The sequence below is a fragment of the Anabrus simplex genome, chromosome 1 (genome assembly GCF_040414725.1).
Source record: "Anabrus simplex isolate iqAnaSimp1 chromosome 1, ASM4041472v1, whole genome shotgun sequence".
Lineage (NCBI taxonomy): Eukaryota > Metazoa > Arthropoda > Insecta > Orthoptera > Tettigoniidae > Anabrus > Anabrus simplex.
Window position 1 is genome coordinate 441,096,735 of NC_090265.1, and position 18,794 is coordinate 441,115,528.

General features: G+C 37.7%; 1 protein-coding gene across 1 annotated transcript in view; it reads left to right on the top strand.

The window, feature by feature from the left end:
- ND-13B (NADH dehydrogenase (ubiquinone) subunit ND-13B) overlaps window positions 1–18,527 on the top strand; it is a 31,932-nt gene extending 13,405 nt beyond the window's left edge. The window contains exon 3 of the mRNA XM_068225002.1: window positions 18,161–18,527. Coding sequence (XP_068081103.1) covers window positions 18,161–18,334 — 174 coding nt within the window. The 3' untranslated portion in view covers window positions 18,335–18,527. The remainder of the gene's footprint in view (window positions 1–18,160) is intronic.
- The last annotated feature ends 267 nt before the right edge of the window (window positions 18,528–18,794 follow it).

Genomic DNA, 18,794 nt, shown 5'->3' on the forward strand with positions numbered 1-18,794 from the left:
ATCTAGACAAGTTGAAAGGAAAGGAGTGAGAGGGACTGTTTCAAGGAACGTGTTACACAAGGACTAAATGAAAAGGCTGAAGGAAACACAATAAAGGAAGAATGGACAGTCATGAAGAATGAGATCAGTAGGGCTACTGCAGGTATGGCCGGGCTGAGTGGCTCAGATGGTTAAGGCGCTGGCCTTCTGGCCCCAACTTGGCAGGTTCGATCCTGGCTCAGTCCGGTGGTATTTGAAGGTGCTCAAATATGTCATCCTCATGTCAGTAGATTTACTGGCACGTAAAAGAACTCCTGCGGGACTAAATTCTGGCACCTCGGCATCTCCGAAAACCGTAAAAGATTAGTTAGTGGGACGTAAAACAAATAACATTATTATTATTATTATTATTATTATTATTATTATTATTATTATTACTGAAGGTATGGAAGAAAGGTCAGATCAACTAAGAATTGGTGGATAACTCAGGAGATACTAGACCTGATTGATGAAGCAAAAGTACAAGAATGCAAAAAATGAGGTGGGCAGAAAAAGAAAACAGGCAATTAAAGAATGAAGGATAGAAAGTGCAGGACAGCTAAGGAAGAATGGCTGAAAGAGAAGTGCAAGGTTGTTGAATGTTGTGTGATCCTGGGAAAGGGAGATGTTGCATACAGGAAAATCAAGAAAACCTTTGGAGAAAGGAAAACTAGGTGTATGAACATTAAGAGCTTAGATGGAAAACCACTTTGAGGGAAAAAAGACAAGGCAGAAAGATGGCAGGAACGTATCCAATGGTTGTATCAAGGTAAAGTAATAGATGATACGGTTCTGAAACAAGAAGAGGCAGTTGATGCTGATGAAATGGTAGACCCAATTTTGAGGTCAGAATTCGACAGAGCTTTGAGAGACCTGGAGAGGAACAAGGCATCTGGAATTGATGACTTTCCCTCAGAATTACAGACTGCCTTAGGAGAAACCAGCATGGTGAGGTTATTCCATTTAGTGTGTAAGATATATCCACAGGGGAAGATGTATGGTGCAAGAGAAGTGCCATTCGATTTTTGGCAGAATGTTGTTATACCTATTCCCAAGAAAGTTGGTGTTGACAAGTGTGAAAACTACCCCACCATTAGTTTAGTATCTCACGCCTGCATAATTTTAACACGTATTATTTACAAAAGAATGAAAAGGCAAGTTGAAACTGAATTAGGAGAAGATCAATTTGGCTTAAGAAGAAAAGTAGGAACACATGAAGTAATCCTGACTTTGCGCCTGATCTTAGAAGGCCAAATTAAGGAGGACAAGCCCACATATGTATGTGGTATTCGTAGAGGCATTCGATAATGTGGATTGGACCAAACTATTTGAGATTCTGAAGGTGATTGGGATCAGATACTGAGAACAAAGAATTATCTACAATCTGTGTGAAAATCAGTCTGCAGTGATAAGAATCGAGGGCTTTGAAAAAGAAGCAGCAATCCAGAAAGGAGCAGGGCAAGGCTGTAATTTGTTCCCCCTCCTTTTCAGTGTTTATGTAGAAGAGACAGTAAACAAAATCAGAGGTATTTGGAAAGGGAATCACAATCCAAGGAGAGAAATTTAAAACCCTGAATTTTGCAGATGATATAGTTGTTTTATCTGAGACTGCAGAAGATATAGAGAAATTATTGAATGGTATGAACAGAGTCTTGAAGTGTAAGATGAAAATAAATAAGTCCAAAACAGAAGTAATGGAGTGCAGTCGAACAAAATCAGGTGATGCAGGAAATATGATTGGGAAATTAAGTCTTAGAGGAAGTAGTTGAATACTGTTACTTCGGTAGTAAAATAACTAACAATGGCAGAAGTAAGGAAGACATAAAATGGAGACTAGCACATGCAAGGAATGCCTTTCTTAAGAAAAGAAATTGGCTCACTTAGGAATTATAAAAATGTTTTTTAAGACTTTAGTATGGAATACAGCATTGTGTGGAAATGAAACATGGACGATAACTAGCTCGGAAAGAAAGAGAATAAAAGCTTTTGAAATTTGGTGTTTCAGAAGGATGTTGCAGGTGTGATGGACAGATGGAATCATGAATGAAGATATACTGAATTGAATTGGTGAGAGGAGATCAATTTGGCCAAATTTGATGAGAAGAAGAGATGCAGAAGAATGATAGGGCACATCTTAAGACACCCAGAACTTGTTCATTTGGTTTATGAGGGAAGTGGGCAGTAGGAATGGTAGGGGTAGACTAAGGTATGAATATGACAAGCAGATTAGAGCATATGTAAGATGTAGGCCCTGGTAGTTGTATAGAAATGAAAAGATTAAGATATGATAGGGTTACACATGATAAATTTCCTACTTGAGCTCCTATTGTCAAGTATTAACTTCTGAATTTCTTGCAGCAAATGTTTCACCTTTACGATGCAATACATCGTCTTTATTGGGCATTGATACAGGAATTAGAAAAATGTTTAAGACTTTCTTCAGTCACAAGATGTCTTGTAAGCAGGAAAAAAAATGCATAATTAATATACTTTAATGTAGTCTTATTAATGAAGATGATATATGGTATTGTTAAGGTGGAAAATTTGATGTAAAGATTTCACAGATGAATGCATTATAGGGTGGCATGGAGAGATGCGAGAGCTACATCAAACAAGTCTGTAGACTGATGACTCAAACAATACAGTAATAATTTATTTATTTATTTCACATTTTATGGCCTACATTGGACCACTCTAGTCAATTATACAGCTGCCTCTGTGGATCAGTTGGTAGAGTATCGGCCTCCGGATCCCAAGATAGCTGGTTCAAACCCGGCAGGGGTAGTTGGATTTTTGAAGGGCGGAAAAAAGTCCATTAGACACTCCATGTCGTACGATGTCAGCGTGTAAAAGATCTCTGGTGACACATTTGGTGTTTACCCGACAAAATTCATTAAGTCTCAGCCATAGACGCCCAAGAGAGTTTCGGTTTACTCGGTCTGCCATCTAGTGGGCCTAGAGTAAAACGGAACGTCGAAATTGACGAGCAGACAGCCAGATGGCGTCAAATTGAAATGTCTGCACACGGTAGCTGAGGCCATAAGATTATTATTATTATTTTTTATTTTTTAGTCAGTTATACAAAGGATTCCCTATCAGCCCAATATTTTTTCATTCTGAGAAATGCTGCCTTCCTTTGTTCTGTTGAAAATACCCTCCCATGAGACCTTTTATTGATCTTGGTCTGTAGCCTGGTGTGTGTGTCTTGAAGTATCTTAATAATAATAATAATAATAATAATAATAATAATAATAATAATAATAATAAAATGCTAATGTTAATTTTAATTATTATAATAATTTACAAGTGTCACATATTGGTCTCTGAGTGGTCCTGAGTGGTCCCAGTGGTTGGTTTATGAGCTTTGAAGTGGAAAAAAGAATAGATATTATTTAATACTAGCTGATGTACCTATGCTTTGCTACGGAATTCTACATATTGTATACAGAATTGTAGGTTAGGTAGTGTACATGTTGGGAGCAAGATTGTATTAAATTGCATAGCTCTTAACATTATCCTAGAAATGCAACGGGGAAGTCACCAAATGTATTTTCTTACATGAATACTGGGTTAGGGAGTTTTCATTGTAATGGTAGGCCCGTTTGCCTACCATCAGTCACAATCAGGTTGGGGAGTTTTCATTATATTGGCAGACACTCACTCTCCACCTGCTTATTTACATCCTCAGAAAGACTGTCTTAGTGGTTTTCCCAACTGAAATGAACAGAGGTCATTACAACAACGTCAGTAGGAATGGTGCAATTAAAAGCAATGCTTTCATATGAAATACTCAATCAAACGAAAAACCACACATTTTCTCACTTTTAACAAACAGTACTACGCTGCCGATCTAACAGTCCAAAGGTCCAGAGCTGGAATGACCAAGCCGCAGACAGCCATGATCTGTGAACACCCTTCATCTTTTTTTGGCGGAGGATCGAATAGTGGAGAGTCCCAGGGCAAAAACTATGCCCTTTTGCTAATCTTTTTCCTGGGAGTACCCGATGAGTTGGAAATTCTCAATTCACTACACTGGCGGCAGAAAAATCTATCTTACTTGGAGGCAAATTTGGAATAAAATTAATTTAGAATCTAATGAAAGTTAAGAGAAAGAATCTTTTCTTAAGAAACAGCTCTTTTCAGGGTTGAATTTTGAGTTTTTTAGTGAATTGTGGTGCTATAATTTGGAATAGGCCTAAATTATAATTCTAGACCTGGTCAGACTACTACTAAGTGAGCCTCTGCCTTAAGTATGCAGACTGTTCATTCAAAACAGCGTGTGAAAGTAGGGATCGAATAGCTGGAATACTATGATGAACCAGTGTGTTTGGTATCAGAAAATGTATGAAACAGAGGAATGGCATGCTAAAGAAGAAAGTTTTCTAACTCCCCAGTTCTTTCCTGCCAATATTCAGGGCTGTTATACTCTGTACACAGCAGTAGTCCTATCTATCAGAGTTGAATGGCAGCATAAGAGAGAACATCATAACAAACAAAAATGGTCAATGTAATGTTATTGTTGATCAATGTTATGCGCTTACGATATTGTAGGCCTTCACATTTAGTTTTCTTCCGACTCTCAAATACCAGTCGTTACGGTAAAACTGAATAAATGATAAACGATCGGAAATTGTATTCTATATAACTTTTGTTATGTATTACTTTACGATAGGACCAATAACATAAGTATTTAAAAATTAAATTTTAGGCGCCTTCCCCTAAACTACAATTTCATCCAGGGTGAATAAAATTCTTTATAGCTTAGACTGTAGTTTCTTATTCACCGACTCTATATACCAACTTTCATTAAATTCCGTTAACCCATTTTCTCGTAGCTCGGCGTTGATATGGATTTAGCAACAAAAATACAAATTCATGAATATCTATTTCATAGCTGGTACGGTAAAAATGTATAAGACATAAATGATCGCAAATTTAAATCTATATAACATTGGTTATGAAGTATTTATCGATAGGACCAATATATATATATATATATATATATAATAATAAGAGTTTTGTCTGTACATTGCTCAGAATTTGAAAAGAATGGTATTTCTGTATTGGCCATGCATGTCCTCAGTAACAAGGAACTGCAATTTTTACTTTTCTGTACATTCTGCCTGTCTGTCTGTACACGCATCACGAGAAAACGGCTGAAGAGAATTGAATGAAAATCAGTATGTAAAGTCGGGGGGTGAGCCACTACAATCTAGGCTATAAATCATTTTATTCACGCTGAATGAAATGGCAGTTTAGGGGAAGGCCTAAAATGTAATTCTTAAATATTTATGTTATTAGTGGTCATATCGTTAATAACCACATAACTAAAGTTATATAGAATCAAATTTCTGATCATTTATGTCTTATAAATTTTTACCGTACCGGCAATGATAACACAGATATTCATGAATTTGTATTTTTGTTGCTAAGTCCAAATCAACGCCAAGCCACGAGAAAATGGGTTAACAGAATTTAATGAAAATTGGTACATAGAGTCGGGGAATAAGAAACTACAGTCTAAGCTATAAACAATTTTATTCACTCTGGATGAAATTGTAGTTTAGGGGAAGACGCCTAAAATTTAATTTTTAAATACCACGTTATTGGTCCCCTATCGAAAAGTACTACATAACAAAAGTAATAGAGAATACAATTTCAAATCATTTATGTTTTATTCAAGTTTACCGTACCGACTATGATAAGAGTAATACCAATTTAAATGGTCCGTTATTGGACATTATAAATTTTCCAGCTAACTCATTCTTGGTTGCCAGCGTTTCGCCCTCGTGTGCTAGGGTGGGCTCATCAGTTGGTACCTAGCACACCTACCAATACGCTGGCTAGTGCATACCGTGGAGGCCACTGCGTAGGCTAACTGGAGCCACCGGCAGTGCCACTGCACTAAGAGACTTTGTCTCATCACTAAAAATTGATGCCTGCTTGGCCATCAGATGATATAGATTTTGATTCCCATAGGGAATCTTGAAATATTTGTCCTGAATGAGCAAATTTATAATACCAATTTAAATGGTCCGTTATTGGACATTATAAATTTTCCAGCTAACTCATTCTTGGTTGCCAGCGTTTCGCCCTCGTGTGCTAGGGTGGGCTCATCAGTTGGTACCTAGCACACCTACCAATACGCTGGCTAGTGCATACCGTGGAGGCCACTGCGTAGGCTAACTGGAGCCACCGGCAGTGCCAATGCACTAAGAGACTTTGTCTCATCACTAAAAATTGATGCCTGCTTGGCCATAAAATCTATATCATATGATAAGAGTGGTATTTCAGAGTTGGAAGGAAACTAAATGTAAAGGCCTACAATATTGAAAGCGCATAACATTGATCAACAATAACATTACATTGATCATTGTTTGTTGTGATGTTCTTTGCCTCTTATGCTGCCAATCAACTCCGATAGATGGGATTACTGCTGCGTACCGAGTATAACAACCTGACTGAATATTGGCGGGAAATGGCTGGGGAGTTCGAAAACTTTCTTCTTTCGCATTTCATTCCTCTGGTTCATACATTTTCTGATACAGCTGGTACGTAACACACTGGTTTATCATAGTATTCCAGCTATTCGATCCCTACTCTGACAGGCTGTTTTGAATGAGCAGTGTGCACACCTAAGGCAGAGGCTCAGTAGTAGTAGTAGTAGATTTAGGCCTATTCCAAATTTTAGCACCACAATTCACTAAATAACCCAAAATTCAACCCTGAAAAGAGTTGTTTCTTAAGAAAATCTTCTTCCTCTTCACTTTTATTATTTACCGAGCGAGTTGGCCGTGCGGTTAGGGGCACGCGGCTGTGAGCTTGCATCCGGGAGATAGTGGGTTCGAATCCCACTGTTGGCAGCCCTGAAGATGTTTTTCCATCGTTTCCCATTTTCACACCAGGCAATTGCTGCGGCTGTACCTTACTTAAGGCCACGGCCGCTTCCTTCCAACTCCTAGGCCTTTCCTATCCCATCGTCGCTATAAGACATATGTCTCGGTGTGACGTAAAGCCACTAGAAAAAGAAATCACTTTTATTAAATTCTACATTCATCTTATTCCAAATTAGCGGTGAAGAAGGGGTTTCTACTTTGGCTTGGAGGAAAAATTTGCCTCCAAGTCAGATACATTTTTCCGCCGCCAGTGTAGTGAATTGAGATTTTCCGACTCATCGGGTACTCCTAGGAAACAGATAGTGAAAGGGCACATAGTTTTTGACCTGGAACTCTCCACTATTCGGTTGGTCATTCCAGCTCTGGAACTTTGGACTTTTAGATCGGCAGCGTAGTACTGTTTGTTAAAAGTGAGAAAATGTGTGGTTTTTCATTTGATCGAGTATTTCATATGAAAACATTGCTTTTAAATGCGCCATTCCTACTGACGTCATTGTAATAACTTGTATTCATTTTAGTTGGGAAAACCACTATGTCAATCTTTTTGAAGATGTAAATAAGCAGGTGGAGAGTGAGTTTCTGTCATTATAATGAAAACTCCCAACCTGATTGTGACTGTTAATAGGCAAGCAGGCCTACCATTACAATGAAAATTCCCTAACCCAGTCTTCATATGAGAAAATACGTTTGATGAATTCCCCGTCGCGTTTCTCGGGTAACGTTAAGAATGATGCAATTTAATACAATCTTGCTAAAACGTGTACACTACGTAACCTATAATTCTGTGTACAATGTAGTGAAGCACGGGTACATTAGCTAGTAATAATATATATATTTGAGATTTAAATTTTAGGCCCTCCCCTAAACTACCATTTTACTCAGCGTGAATAAAATTATTTATAGCGCAGATTGTAGTGGCTCATACCCCGACTTTACATACCAATTTTCATTAAATTCTCTTCAGTCGTTTTCTCGTGATGCGTGTACATACATACAGACAGACAGAAATTACGGAAAAGTAAAAAGTGCATTTCCTTGTTACTGTGGACATGACCGATACAGAAATAGCATTCTTTTCAAATTCTGAGCAATGTACAGACAAAACTCTTATTTTATATATATATATATAGAAGCTATATTTCAATTGTTTGAGTTTTGGTCTGAAGCGAACAAGTTTGCATTGTAATCAAGCCATTAGATCTTGAAATATGTTAGTTTTTTTAAAGAAGAGAATGATTAGTTATCAAAACATGTATGAAGTATTATGAAATAAATATAGTGTTTATTTTATTATAGTATGTTTCGTGTTGACAAGGTGGACTCCATTTAAATTCCTTGATTGACTGTAAGTAGTCAATACGAACCAATATAGACCACAAATATGGTCATATTTATAGATTACCAGGCAAGTTGGCTGTGCAGTTAGGGGCGCGCAGCTGTGAGCTTGCATCTGGGAGATAGTGGGTTCGAACCCCACTGTCGGTAGCCCTGAAGATGGTTTTCCATGGTTTCCCATTTTCACACCAGGCAAAAGTTGGGGCTGTCTGTACCTTAATTGAGGCCACATCCGCTTCCTTCGCACTCCTAGGCCTTTCCTATTCCATCGTTGCCATAAGACCTATCTGTGTCGGTGCAACGTAAAGCACATTCTTAAAAAAAATTAATAAATCACAGATTCTACCTTAAACGAGGCAAAAGCTGAACACAACACATGGAAGACAGACCTTCAATGCAGTCCAGCAGTTCCCCTGTCCTTCTCCTCCACTACTCCCTACTCCCTCCTCACTTACACCATGCCATGTTCTAAAAACCATCAGTTGATCTTTGACCATATTATTTGTGCATGCGGTTCATTATGTTTGTTGTTGAAGAGGGGTAAAAATAGTCTTCTCTCAAGCCTAGATAAGAACAGTTAGGCCACCAGTGAAACAGGAGAAGATGAAAGGCAGAAAAATACTCCTAAATAAAGTCAGCATAATGGAGGACCATCCTGCAATCATAGAGTTAGTAAATAATACACTAGAGGTAGCATTGGCGCTGCAGTCGCGTGCGAAGTTGAACGAGCGCGCTGTTTGGCAAAAGCTGGATTGTTTGGCACTGTCAGTACTGGAGCTTCCCGCTAAATTTAAGTATATACTTCTCTGAAGGAAAATGCCAGTCTCCTGTGCAGTTAATGGCTGCATAGAAGGTTCATAAAGGGCTGTGGCGTATCATTTCACAGGTACGTTTCCTTAAAATTCATTTCCGTGCTTATAAAATAATACTTTGCGTGACACTTATCGTCATATGAATTGGACTACGTGGGCTGACTTAATGACTGATTCCCCTGTCGGCGTGAATGGGATTCTTTGGATCTTTCCTTGAAGACTGAAATTAATGTTGTAGGAAATATAAGGGATGACATTTTCCTTTCACTGAAAGCGAATATCCAAAAAAATCATGTGCATGATACCGAGTGAGTGGCTGTAGGCTTTGGGCACGTAGCTGTCAGCTTGATTCAGGAGATAGTGGGTTTGAACCCCACTGTCGGGAGCCCTGAAGATGGTTTCCAATTTTTATAAGAGACAAATGCTGGGGCTGTACCCTAATTAAGGCCACAGTCGTTTCCTGCCGGGCTGAGTGGCTCAGACGGTTAAGGCGCTGGCCTTCTGACCCCAACTTGGCAGGTTCGATCCTGGCTCAGTCCGGTGGTATTTGAAGGTGCTCAAATACGTCAGCCTCGTGTCGGTAGATTTACTGGCACGTAAAAGAACTCCTGCGGGACTAAATTCCGGCACCTCGGCGTCTCCGAAAACCGTAAAAGAGTAGTTAGTGGGACGTAAAGCAAATAACATTAATATTAGTCTTTTCCTTCCCACTCCCAGCCCTTTCCTGTCCCATAGTCGCCGTAAGACCTATGTGTGTCGGTGCGACATAAAGCAAATTGGTACAAAAAAAGAAAATAAGAAAAGATGTACATGATAGCCTGGAATTGTGCTTCGTTTTTCACTTTCTGTGTGTATTTATAGCATTAAAAGCTATTGAATATATTTTCTGTATATACAGTTTGTTGCTTTCCCTTCGTACAATACGTGTAGCAGTCCCCATTCATACCTTACCAGATTTTAAAATATAGAGACTATTATAGATGTCCTGCACCGTGTGAACATCTGTGAGTCCTTTACTTTCGTCAATATTATTCCCTGAAATGTCATATGGAGATATAAGCATAATAAATTATTGACCACGCGAGTTTACCGCGGGGTTAGGCCCATGCAGCTGTAAGCTTGCTTTCGGGAAATAGTGGGTTCAAACCCCACTGTCGGCAGCCCCGAAGATGGATTTCCGTGGGTTTCCCATTTTCACACCAGGTAAATGTCGGGGATGTACCTTAATTAAGCACACGGGCGCTTCCTTCCCACTCCCAATCTTTTCCTATTCCATCGTCGCCATAAGGCCTATCTGTGTCGGTGCGATGTTAACAAATTGTAAAAATTATTATAAGTATTTTTTCAGTTGTCTTCAATCATATAATTTACCACTCACCCTTTCCATTAACGGAAATCATTTTATAAGTTAAAATCTTAAAGCAATCATGCATTTCAGGAAAAAATAAATAAAACTTCCATAATAGTCTGAAACCACAACCGAGTGTCGTATTTCCACTTGTAATCGCGTTTGGAAAATATCGATAATAATAATAATAATAATAATCAGAAAATGAAATCATACTGGGCCAAGAAAAAGCAGAAGACCTTAACTAAGAGTTAAGACGAGCACCGTGGTCCCTAGTAGGCCAAAACGAATAATAATAATAATAATAATAATGGCTTTACGTTCCACTACCTACTTACACGGTTTTCGGAGACGCCGAGGTGTCAGATTTTTTCCCACGGGAGTTCTGTCATGTGCCAGTAAATTTATCTACAAGAGGCTGACATATTTGAGCATCTTCAAGTATCATCGGACTGAGCCAGGCTCGAACCTGCCAACTTGGGTTTAGAAAGCCAGCGTCGAAACCAGCGATAACAATATTTTGTCTACTTTACCCCAAAATCTCGACAACGCTTTTAGGCCTAAAAACTTGCTCATCCGCTTCGTACAAGAGAGGATTTTTTCGGTCGTTGGGCAGAACTATACCAAAGTCCTGGTCATTTACACAAAATATAGCGAAATATACGTGCCCTCCTTCTAAACCTATGTTGTTAGAAGACTTCATATGAACAGTATATTGATTTTGTGTTTCTTAACTACACCTGAACACCGTGCTCTTTTATCAGGCATTTCTCCTGTATTTATGCTTTTAGGGCTTTCTTTTTTACTGGTGAGAAGCATCGCAAGTATACTGTAATATCTGAGAATGTTTACATGTAAGAATTTTAAACCATATCTGTATCCACACAGTTTTAAAAGTCCTTTATTTACATTGATGAGTATAGCGGAGTGAGCTTTTTGCCAAACAGCTGCGATTTCAACATGCTCCGCTGGCTACAGCGATTCTCTCGTAGACGGTGGCGCCAATGCTACCTCTAGTGTATAATTTACTAACTCTATGCCTGCAATAACATTTTATCAACTTGTTTGCTCTAGCTGGCAAAATTTGTAATGATAGTGACAGGGATAGCGATGATTGAAGACAATGTAATTTACTCCATGTTTTGAACATTACTTTAAAATGTATTTTGCTCATGTAAGTTACGTAATGACTGGTGTACTTTCTTTATGATCAGTATCTGAAATGTAGGTATACATTGTTATGTTTAAACCATTTAAGTGTTCATAAATGTCATTCAAAACATATGTCAATAAATAATTTTGTTATAAAACATCCTGACTACAATCTTTACCACCATTTCCATTTATAAGAGATATTTAAAACGCAATGTCATGATGTATGTAGAAGTAATAAATGATTCAGCACCTTTAAAATATCTTGGTGTAAGGTTCTGTGATGAAATTGTTCTCTATGAAAATCGGTCATTTTAAATATTCAGAAGAATATATCTCATTTATGTAATTCTGCTTTATTGAAACCTGATCAGGAACTCTCATTAATTAATGAATACATGATCATTTTTTCAAAACTTTGTTTCTGCAAAAAAAAAAACTTAAATTTACTTTCTTATCGATATACGTATATATTAAAGCTCTCTATATGATGGTGCAAACCAGTCTTTGCAGATCTTGGTTTTTGCTGCTATAATAATCTGTAAAAGTCAGTGAGTTTTTCCAAAACTTACTTTCTACAACTCAAGAGTTACAGCAAAACTTGCTTTCTGTGGGAATAATTTTTATTTTGAAGTCACTGAAACTGTTACTCATTATAACTGCATGGTTTTTGTTTAAAATTAATACGACAATGGGACTACTGAGTATGCAACAACTTTGATTGTTGATTGTTACTTCCCGCCTGCTTATATTCATTATTGATAGTTAGTCTTCCCAGGTCAGTGAAAGAGGCTGTGTGATTTTTGTGCTGTAGAAGTTGTGCAGTCAAGAAATTTAACTTGGCTGGAAAATATTCAAGTCCTGTGTCAACAGTTGAACGAGGTTGGAAAAGAAGGAAGAAAAGTATGAAATATTCAGAGGAAAGCACAGGAGAACTTAATGTTACTTGTAATCATTGTTTTCAAGAATATGTGACTAAGCGAGGTCCTCATGGTTGCTATGTTTCTGATCTTTCTTTTGAAGATATGGATGAATTTAGAAAACTTCTTTACCTCAATAAAGCAAAATGTGAGCAAGATGCTTTTTTACTTCAGTATATTGAGGTTCCTCAGCCAAGAAGACAAACTGTAGACCCTGGTGCTTGCTATAAATCCCAAAGGAGTGTCAGTGAGGTATTATACAAGGAAGGGCAATTAAATGATCCGTGTGTGTGCAAAAACTTTTCAAGAAATAATGGGTGTATCTCACAGTAGAATTCGTCTTATTGCAGGATATTTTCTAACTACCGGTGCTCCCCTAAATGAAAATCATGGGGAATCTCGTCTAACGAAGGAACGGGAGCAACTCACGGAAGATATATCACACATTAAACAGTACAAGTGCAGGGGTCCGCTACAGCCAAAATAAATGCAAGAGATCATATTTACCACCTGAACTGAACATCAACACCATGCACAGTAATTTCATCAGGCAGCAAGAAAAAGAGGGAAGAAAGAAATGCTCATTATCAAAATTCAAAAGTGTATTTTATAAAAACTTCAACCTTGGCTTTGGTAATCTCCATTCCGATACTTGTTCGACCTGTAAATCATTATTACTAAAATCAAAATCATGCAGCAACTTAGAAAGCAATATAAAGGCTCAAATTGAGTATCGTTTACATAAATTAAGAGCAAATAGATTTTTCCAGATTATGAAGGAAACCACTTACCCTCATGTAGACGTGGTGTTTGAAATGCAACGGAACCAACCCCTCCCCAAGCTAACTGTTGGAGAAGTTTTCTACTCTAGACAGGCTTGGCTGTACAACCTTTGTATTATGAAAAATAAAACACCCATAGATAAGTCTGAAGTGCATTTGTACACTTTGTTAGAAACACAGTCTGGTCGAGGTGCTAATGAGGTAGCTTCAGCTCTACTAGATTACCTTGAAGAATTTGAGAAAAAATTATTAAAGGAAGGTGAGAAAATTTGGTTCTTAGATTATTTTTGGATTCCTGTATGGCACGGAACAAAAATGGTATACTTCTGGCAACTGTATCAAGATATTTAGAGAAATCCAAGGTATTCCTTGGGGTTCAGCACTACTTTCCTATTCGAGGACACAGTTTTATGCCTCTGGATAGGATATTTGGTAACTTAGAAAAGAAATACAGAATGAAAGCAGAAATCTTATCTCCATATGAGTACTTTGAGATAATGAGAAACTATGGTGTTGTGAAACTATTAGGAGATAACTGGAAAGTCTATGACCTGAAAGAAAAATCAAGCAAGCTTTTAAAAAGTAAGTTGCCATTCCAAATATCAAAGGTTCGAGTCATAAAATATAACAAAATATATAGGAGAGGACCAGTGTCAGTTTCAGTGAAAAATACATTCTCAAGACTAGAAACGGAGGTAGATGTAACAAAGACAGGGAAGAATAACTTCAAAACTAATTGACGGTGCCACTGTTCAGAAGAAATCAGATAAAGTGAGTAAAAAGAAGAATTGTAAAACTGATGTGATTTTTTGAGGTTCCGGGCGATGCCAAATCCTTCTATGAGGATGTGACGAAGACCACTGAAGTAAGTGACAAAAACAGTGTTTCAGTTCTTCTTGAAGACTCTGATATTGGAGAGGTGGAATGAAAAGTGGACAAAGTGTTGGTGTTGATAAAAAAGAAATAATCTTATTTTCCTATCTTTTTTGTATCCTTTACATTTGTAATGCGTGTACATGTCAAAGGCAATGTTTACGTTATTTTGAAGACTTTGATATAGAAGAATTTTGAGTGAAGGGTGAATAGAACGTTTGTGTAAATAAATTTCATAGAACAAGTGTAACATTTTTTCATTTTCTGTATTAATTCATATTCATAAAGAGTGTAGATGTCAGAATTAGCAGGAATGGTGTACTATAATATTACATTGTAAATAAATGTGTTTAATTGATGGAAAAACCAAGAGAACTCCTGTTTTACTACCAATTTCTTAATTCATATTTTATGTAGAAAGCAAGTTTTGATAAAGCTATTCAATTTTGGACCCTCATAGAGTGTACAGTTCTTAAATTTGACCAATTCCGATGATCAGCTTTTAATAAGCCCTAATCGTAAAATTAATCATATAAAAACCAAGTCTGTAATTTTAAAGCCCTTCTTGGAAGTTTTTTGTCCCTCCTGAAAAATTTCATTTTTTCACAAAGCAAGTTTTGCAAAAACGGTCCTCATATGGCCTAGCCTGGTTTATCCCTTACAATGTACTCCCCTGTCTAAAATCTGGACAGCATTTCTAGATGATGTTGACAAGATACTACGAGGAGCAGTCAAGGAAATAATTGGTTTACCACATGACTGCCCCAACAGCATGTTATATGCCCCCCAAGAAATTTTGTGGACTTCGACTAATGAAAGCAGGGTGGGGAGCTTACATTCAATACTAACATCTGTAGGAAATTAGCCCAGATTGAAGACTAACACCTTCATCAAGTTCGTAATATTTAAGCAGAGAGGCATATTGCAATAAAACCATTAGGTATTTCATCCAATGATGAGACAGTTTAACTGACTATCAACTGAGGAATATTCTTAGAAACCAAGAGTTTGAAAATTGGTCCTCACACAAGCTTCGAGGTAAAAGAGTCCAATTTTTTGCTGAACACCCAAAACTGAATAGTTGGGTGAGCACAAGGAAAGGTCTTTCCTCTTCAGGGTGGTTAAACACTCTAAAGATGTGCAGCATAACAGACCAGGCGAGTTGGCCATGTGGTTAGGAGCACGCAGCTGTGAGCCTGCATCCGGGAAATAGTGGGTTCAAACCCCACTGTTGGCAACCGTGGAGATGGTTTTCTACTCTTCTATTGGAACCACAGGATGACACGCAGTGAACCTCTTCAAAAGCTTTCCACTTTCTGGAGCATGGTGAGGATGCTAGAGCTGCTCGTATGCGAGGAGTCTGCTATTCTTTTGAAGTTCACCTTTGGAGCAGAATCCCAGTATATAACCAAAGATTTCAATCTCACTACAACCTTCGTGGCGGCAACTGTTTGTACGGAGGCTTCTACCTGGAACTGCTCAGACAGCTGTTATGCTGCAATTTGCTTTACGTCGCACCAACACAAGTAGATCTTACGGCGACGATGGGATAGGATAGGGCTAGGAGTGGAAAGGAAGCAGCCGTGGCCTTAATTAAAGTACAGCCTGGTATGAAAATGGGAAACCATGGGGCATCGTGGCAATACATTCAAAGCTGTGTTAGACCCAACTGTCTGGTTCGAGAACTCCATCCAACAGGTAAAGGAGGTTGGTAAAGAGAAAAGAGATATACAGTATATGAGCTATGTCTTCCGTACCTAAGCGATTGTTACAGTATCCCTACGATCACAATGGAAGATACATAAATTACACTTCGGTGTTAGAGGTGGCTTAACAAAATTGATATGTGGCATCCTGTCTAATCTAGGTTTCTCTGCAGACTTCCTGCATGTCGTCATCGTGTCTGTGATACGGGACTCCCTAAACATTTTGCATCTCCATTTGTACTTTTAGTAATAGAGAATGTTTTACTCACTTAGAAATGAATTGGTGGCATTATATCATCATGATTTTTATTACGTTTGTAATAATTTTGTAGCTATTCTGGATCCTTGTGGTCACATGTATATAAAGTCAGATGATTACAATTATTTTATCTCTCTCCAATCATATCAGAATTTAATTATAAGAAAATAAAATATTGGGATGTTTGAAGTTTTATATTTTGTGAATTTACGTCACTTAGATGTAAGGTCTTCAATTCAGCATATGGATGAGGGAGTTCTGGAATATCTTGAAGAAAAGTGTTAGTGCTGGTCATTACAATTTCTTCTAGGAGCAACAGAAGTTGAGCGTTGTTGGAGTTAAAAAAAAAAAAAAAAGAAGTGGAAGACTTTTAGTACTGGGTGGCTGACCCATGGAATGAAATAGTCAGAAACACTAGTTAATTAATCTAATGTTTTGAAGAAAGTGAGAGGAGAATAATGATAAAGATGATCAGCTATTACCTAACCTTCTTAAAAGACTTCCAGGTTGTAAGAGCACTGACGAAACAGGCATCATGGAGTGATTAGGTGGTGGTGAACAGCTGGAAATCACAGATGCCTCTATCATAGATATGGTGAGTGCACCAGGACAGTGTGAAAGTGAATTTTCGAAAGACTTGATATTTTCTTTTAGTGTAGGCAATCTGTATGGTTTTTGTTTTCTAAATGACTGTGCTGTTTATGTTTTAACATATGTACATTTTTCATGTACACAGGTTTTTTTCATGTAATTTCAAATCAGAGTTTTTCTATAGTTTGAGGTAGTCTTGGTCCCATCCATCTCGAATTACCGAGACGTCACTGTATTTGATGAATGTTTATATATTGGATATTTTCTTGTCCATTACCCTGTTCTTAAATACATAGGCTTCTTGTATGTTTTATATAACTGGTCTATTTCTGAGGTACCATATTTATTTGCTTTTAACACCACCTTTTTTTTCTCCTAAGTTTCAAATTCTAAAATAGGGAAGGGCATAATAGGGTCAAAATTTCACATAATATAGGTTAGGTTGGTATGGTTGAAAAGCAGAATAGGGAAGATCTAAAGTCTAAATCAACACACAAAATAGATATTTAAATCTATACTTTATGCAAGAAGTTATATTAGCAATTTTAAACAGTTTTGTATCAGCACCCTCCTTCATTATCACAGCTGACTGGTCACATGACAAAACACCTCACCACAGTCGCATAGCGCTGCATGGCGTTCAAGGCTGCCAGTATTGCTATGTCCAAAGTCTTAAGACAAAGTGGTGAAATTCGATCACTTTGTTGGTATAATCTGATGGAAGCTGCTGGCACAGTGATGTCCTTCTCTGCAGATTTAGTCCATTTGAGTGCATAAAGCATTCTCACTAACCTCTACTTGTTTTAAATTATTTCCGCACAGTACCAAGACTTTGTGCATTTTCACACACTTTGAACTGCATCATTTCATGATTTACAGCATTACCGTTGTATCTTGCTTCCCTAACCCATACAAAAACTTTTATGGCCACATTTTCATATTTTCCTTTCTTCACACCACAGAAGGAATTCGATTTCTTTTCCGCTCCCAATAATATTTGTCTATGGTTACAACTCGGTGTTCTCAGTCCACTTTCTGCATCATATTCTTACACATTCAGCTAGACGGGGTGCCGTAAAACTTGTTCTCTTGCTCATTTTCACTCCTGATTACCTACTGGACGCTTCGTAATTATGCACTACACACCGTCGCGTGGTACATGGAGCTTGAAAGCTGGAAGGGCATTGAGAAATGTCTATAGGTGAGGGCAGAGATTAGCCAAGGCCAATGCACAGGTGGTGCAGAAGCGTGGGTTTTACTGTTAACCGAAATGTTGCACTTGCCTGGTCACATGAAAGCTTTTTTTCCTCCCCTGATAATAGTATAAAATTAAGGTGGTGAGTAAATACAGTATTCCCTAAAGACCATTGAGAATTCAGCACTAACTAACCAGTTAATTTATCTTGTCTTTGATTGTATACAAGATGGTAGGGAGGAGTATGTTTCTAAAAATATGTTATGCTTCCAGACCCCAGATGTGGCTGCTCTTGAAGCTAAAATTGGCTGTGGGCAAGCAGAAGAACTTATCGTACAAGCAGAGAATGAGCTGATGCTGGCTCGTAAAATGCTGGGATGGAAGCCCTGGGAACCATTGGTGACACAGCCACCAGCCAATCAGTGGAAGTGGCCACCTACTAAATGACTACTATTTTGTATGTGTATAGTTTTATTGTACTAATTGTAGATTATATCTTCGATGTTAAAATATTCATGAATAAATACAATTAATATATATTTTCATGTTATTGTTTCAAGTGCAGTGTAGAATTGTGTAATGAGGAAATGAAAGGCAAAATAAAGATCAAAATAAAGACAAAAATTTATGGTGATGAAAATGATTGTCTAGAGTTTCTTTTTCTACATATAGGGATTTTGATTTTGGTGAGGAAGATAAATATGACATCTGTTGCTAAGCTGTGTGCATGACTCCAATTTGGAGTGCGTATTCTTTTATTCGGTATTCACGGCTTGAACATTTTTAACTTTTATTTTATCCAGTTGACTGAGAACTGATCAGGATGTAAATGGTTTTGATTATTTCCTGAAACATGCACACTTTAACTATAGTGAAGAGTCACGTGTATGATAGGCTCTGTCTTACT